This window comes from Lactuca virosa, chromosome 4 (genome assembly GCF_052849685.1).
Source record: "Lactuca virosa cultivar CGN04683 chromosome 4, Lactuca_virosa_CGN04683_v6, whole genome shotgun sequence".
Lineage (NCBI taxonomy): Eukaryota > Viridiplantae > Streptophyta > Magnoliopsida > Asterales > Asteraceae > Lactuca > Lactuca virosa.
In genome coordinates, this window is record NC_136429.1 from 452478077 (window position 1) to 452483113 (window position 5037).

The following is a 5037-nucleotide window of genomic DNA, read 5'->3' on the forward strand; positions in this document are numbered from 1 at the left end:
TAATTAATATTGAAATTACAATAATAATAGATTTAATGTATGAATTTAAAAAGTAATTGAAAAGTCGGGGTTTCAAATGAATATATGATAGTAAAATGACTTCTTTTATAATAGATAATAGATAATAAATAATAGATTTCATATTTTATAACAAAATTTATATTTTTTAAACAATATTGATTTGAAACTTATACAACTTATAACCTGTTATATTATTCAATTTAAATATTTTATATTAACTTAATAGTAAAATTATTATTTTATAATTAATGACAATAAAATACTTTATTAGATTCCGTATTATTACAAATATTCGCCTAGTTAGACCGGTGGGAGCGGGGGTCGCTCAAACCCTCACTAGCATCGCTAGCACAAGCCAAACACCGCCCCTAGCATGCGCTAAGGGAGGTGCTAATAGGGGTGACAATTTATGACACGACACGACAAAAATACATGACACGAAACGAAATTGGGACGAAACTAAAATTTGAATTCGTGTTCGTGTTAGCCATAAAAAACACGATGTCGTGTCGTGTCGTTTTCGAAATTCAACACGAAATTGACACGATTTAGCAGTTCTTTATCGTGTTTTCGTGTTTGTCGTGTTTATCGTGTTATATTTGATAAATTATTCATTAAATAAACTAGTTTTTAGTATATGTTATATTTGTCGTGTCGTGTCGTGTTTGTCGTTTTTTACTTCGTTCGTTTTCGTGTTAGTTAAAAAAAACACGACGTCGTGTCGTGTCGTGTTCGTGTTACAAAAAACTTTGTCGTGTCGTGTCGTGTCGTGTCAGACAGAAACACGAAACGATAGCACGATTTGCCACCCTAGGTGCTAAGCTACACTCGTTAAGCCTTTAACACGAGAGAGAGAGAGAGAGAGAGAGAGAGAGAGAGAGAGAGAGAGAGAGAGAGAGATGGTTGGCTGTGATTGGTTGTGATTATTTTCTTTTATTTTTTTAAAATTTTTTTAAAACAAAACCAGCCTCGTACTATCACTCCCTACATTTTTTAACATTTGCATTCTAAACTTATGTGGCTTTATAAAAACCTACATAACAATAAAAATATAAGAAATTAAATATCTTTCTACATTTTATTCTTACTATCTTCCTACCCACATTAAATGATGATAAGTGGACTAAATATTATCAATTTCATTAAATGTGCCGCATATCAATATTTGATATGGTATGAAGATAAATAGAAATAAAATATAGGAGGATATTTAATTTCTAATAAAAACCTAAATAACAATAAAAATATATGTTAAGAGTACTACCACCCTTATAACCAATATTTGTTAAACACTTTATATAAAGTCACGTTCAAGTATGCTTCAAACACTGTTCCCTCCAACGTTTGTAGGCTACACTTTTCCAAATAACCTTTTCGTTACCTCAAAAGGTACAATTAACAATGCACATATTACAAGTATAAATTCGAAGAATACCTTCGTCTCCACTCCAAAACCCAAATTCCCAAAATCAATCCACCATAAAACCATCGCTCTGATTCTTTCCCTTCCATTCAGTTCACATTTTCAAGCTCTGAAACCTTCACAATGTTAAAAATGTCGATCCTCTTAGCTCTTCTTTTCTTCCTTTGTTCATCTGGTAAGCTCAAAGAAACAGAGTGCTCTGTTTCCTCTGTAATTATTTTCTCATTTTCTTATTTAACTTGTTAGTGGCTTTTTCAGTTTTATGTCAAGAACCTTTGCATATTTTGACTCTGAATCGCCATGATTCGTCGTATATGGATCCAGTTCAAACAATTGGGGTTTCTGTGGAGGAAGAAAAGCTTAATCAGGTTTCAAATAGCATTTTAATGGCGGAAAATTGGCTAAGGACTCATGTGTTATCTCGTTATCCATCTAGTAATATAAACTCCATTGTTGTTGCTAACGATCCTCTTTGTAATGAGAAAATCAGAAATCGAGAAGAGCTCGTTAGGTTAACTCTGGATGCAATGAAGAACATGTATTATTCTCTCACTAGATGGGGTTTACAGAGAGAAATTAAAGTCTCTGTTTCTCTCTCTTTCAATTGTTTACGCCAATCACACCTTCAGAATGTTTTCAGCTTCTTAGAGGATATCAACTCAACTTACACCATAAACACACCTCAATTTTCTGATCAAACTCTTAGATTGTTGACTTCTGAGCTGAAATCGATGAATGATTTGGGCGTTTTTCAATCGGAAACAGTAAATGTCATCTTCCCCATGTCAAAACAAGCAAAACCCACATCGAGAAAGCTTCAATTCCTCGACCCTTTGTGGTTCCCACCAACTCCGCCATCACAGGCGGTAGAATTCCCACCGGCGACGTTTACTCTACCCTTTCCACCAGAAACTCAGCCTCCAACGATGGCTCCGGCGAGCAGCCCCTCTCCACATCACATGTTCAATCTTCCACCCTGTAACCCATACCCTCATTTCTACCGCGCTGCTCCACCCATAGTCGGCAATGGTGGTGGACGAATGGCTGCGCCACCCACTGCGGGTAAATCAATGGCTGCACCACCAGCGTCAGGCGGTGGTTATGGGCAAGAAGGAATGTGGTGTGTGGCAAAGCCTAGTGTACCATCGGAAAAGTTGCAGGTGGCGATGGATTACGCTTGCGGAGCAGGAGGTGCTGATTGTGATCCGATCAAGCCAAATGGGAGCTGTTATTCGCCGGATTCTGTTGTTGCTCATGCATCTTATGCTTTCAATAGTTATTGGCAGAAGAACAAGAAAAATGGTGGAATTTGTGGCTTTGAAGGAACTGCTATGCTCATTACTTCTGATCCAAGTAAGCATCCTTTCTATTTTCAATTCTTTAAATTGGATATGTAGATTTCATGTAAATATCATAAAAAGTGTGAATTTAAAAATAAATTGACCATTTTTTTATCAATACCACAAATTGATTATCAATTTCCAGTAAAAAAAAATTAAAATGTATGCAAAAACACATTAAAAAAAAACAAAATAAGATTTTCTTTTTCAATATTTTTAATGTTTTTTTTTTCAAAAAGCAATTTTATCCGTTGTGAATTAATGATAACTTTATGTTTATAGGTAGAAAATTACAATTTCGTTAAATATCATTGCAATTTTTTTTTTAATCTCAATATAAGATAAAAGATGAATCTTAATTGGGTTTCTTATCTTACTATAGCTTTTTTTTTTTTTTTTTTTTTTGTATCCGATTATTTTAATCGTTGATCCTTATAAAATCATTAGTTAGGTTTTCACGATTTGCATCATTAGCAAAATGTACAAAAACCATTATATTTTGGTTATTTTTATGATTTTACAGTTATATTTCAGACTTGTTAACAAAAACCACCGAAATCTGATAATTTTTTGTATGTCTAACCATTTTGTTATATGACGCTAAAGTTGTTACTATAAAATTTTATCAAACTTAGTGTTTTTACTTTTTAGTGAAAACTTTGACACTAAATATTCCATTAAAATCACTAGCTTTGACAAAGTTTTGTATTGGAACAACTTTAACTTGTATATATGGTCAAAATATAATAGGTCAAAATTGTTAATATAGAAAATTTTATCCAACTTGCATGGTTTTTATTGAATAAACTCGTTAAACCACAAAGATAAAGAAAATGACAAAATGTAATTGCTTTTAATTTGACTCATCCCAAGTGTATTTATTTATAGTGGCTATCCAACATTAATGATATGTGTATGTTTGATAATGATATTTGGCAGGTTTTCTTCGTTGTCATTTCATGCTCGACTGAGTTTAGGATTTTGCCATATTGGATGAAGCTGCTTGATTTTTGGGCGAGTTTTGCAATCCATTGGAATAATTTTTATTTTACGTTCCTTTTGTAACATATTTATAATCTATTAAATTTTATAATAATTTGATTAAGTATCGGGATATCGGGCTTTTATGCTATTTGTGAATAACAATAAACAACTTTCCATCATATAAACTCATATTTAAAGGAATAATAGAAAGAAACGAAAGCATAAGATGCTTTATATTATACCAATAAAAATGTATAATTATTCACCCGTGCTCTCTTTTTAGATTTCAAAAATTAACAATGATTTTCAAAACTAAAAAGATTTTCGATTTTTGAAAATCATTTTTGTTTTACACGAAAATCATTTTTCAAATAATCTCCAAATTCAACCACTTCGACAACCGGCATCCGCAAGCATGTAAAAACATGCAAGTTTTATACTTTTAGTTGTGTAACATCCCAAAAATCACGATAAAATTTTCATTTTTCAATCCAAATAAAATCATTGTTTCAATCAAAACCCAAGTCATAAAACCAAGTATCTGATACAATTATTCCAAAATCAGAGTATCATAAAATTTCCAAAACATATCACCGAAGGATATGTACGGTCAAACCTTCGTCTTACCCCGATCATCTGAAGTACCTGAAGCATAACACTTAAAGTGTAAGCCAAAGCTTAGCGAGTTCCCCTAAAATACCCCACACAACAGAACATATACAATCATGCATGTTGGGTCCACAGTCATCGGACTGGATTACCCTCGGGTCCACATCCATCAGGTTGGATTACCACCAGCCCACAATCATCAGACTGGATTGCCTCGGCCCAATCAGTCATCGGACTGGAATGTCTCGGTCTGTTGGCTTACGCACGTAGCAGTAAAACCCCAACCCATACCACACTATGTCGACATATGCAACCGATAAATCATATAACAACACAGATAATCATACAAATCTATAGATTACTACAACATAACAACATCCTACATTATAGGATACATGACCTAGTGGGCCGACATTGGTGCCTTCGACCCACGAGTACAGTGAGGAAAAACTCACCTTAATGTAAGGAAGATATCTGAATTGAATACTGCTCCAACTAACGACTATACGGGCCACCTGTACAACACACAGAGACCAAGCCTTAATCTACTATTCCAAATATCCCAAACGACCTGGTGGTTGTCGAGACCAACAAAATAAATACCCTAAATGTTACACACTAAAATAGTGTATAGTGGTAAAGGGATCGTATCCACGGAGA

General features: G+C 33.8%; 1 protein-coding gene across 1 annotated transcript; it reads left to right on the forward strand.

The window, feature by feature from the left end:
* Positions 1-1495: 1495 nt before the first annotated feature.
* Positions 1496-3924, forward strand: LOC145109125 (uncharacterized). The gene is made up of 3 exons (XM_079046234.1): positions 1496-1619; positions 1703-2797; positions 3724-3924. Exons 1-3 carry the CDS (start codon positions 1568-1570, stop codon positions 3753-3755), a joined length of 1179 nt encoding a protein of 392 aa, XP_078902360.1. The 5' UTR covers positions 1496-1567; the 3' UTR covers positions 3756-3924.
* Positions 3925-5037: the final 1113 nt, after the last annotated feature.

Excerpts from the sequence above, each read along its gene's own strand:
- LOC145109125 (XM_079046234.1), top strand. The coding sequence starts at position 1,568 with ATGTTAAAAATGTCGATCCTCTTAGCTCTTCTTTTCTTCCTTTGTTCA. Across the intron at positions 1,620-1,702 it reads TTTCTTCCTTTGTTCATCTG|TTTTATGTCAAGAACCTTTG; the intron begins GTAAGCTCAAAG and ends TGGCTTTTTCAG. Across the intron at positions 2,798-3,723 it reads GCTCATTACTTCTGATCCAA|GTTTTCTTCGTTGTCATTTC; the intron begins GTAAGCATCCTT and ends GATATTTGGCAG.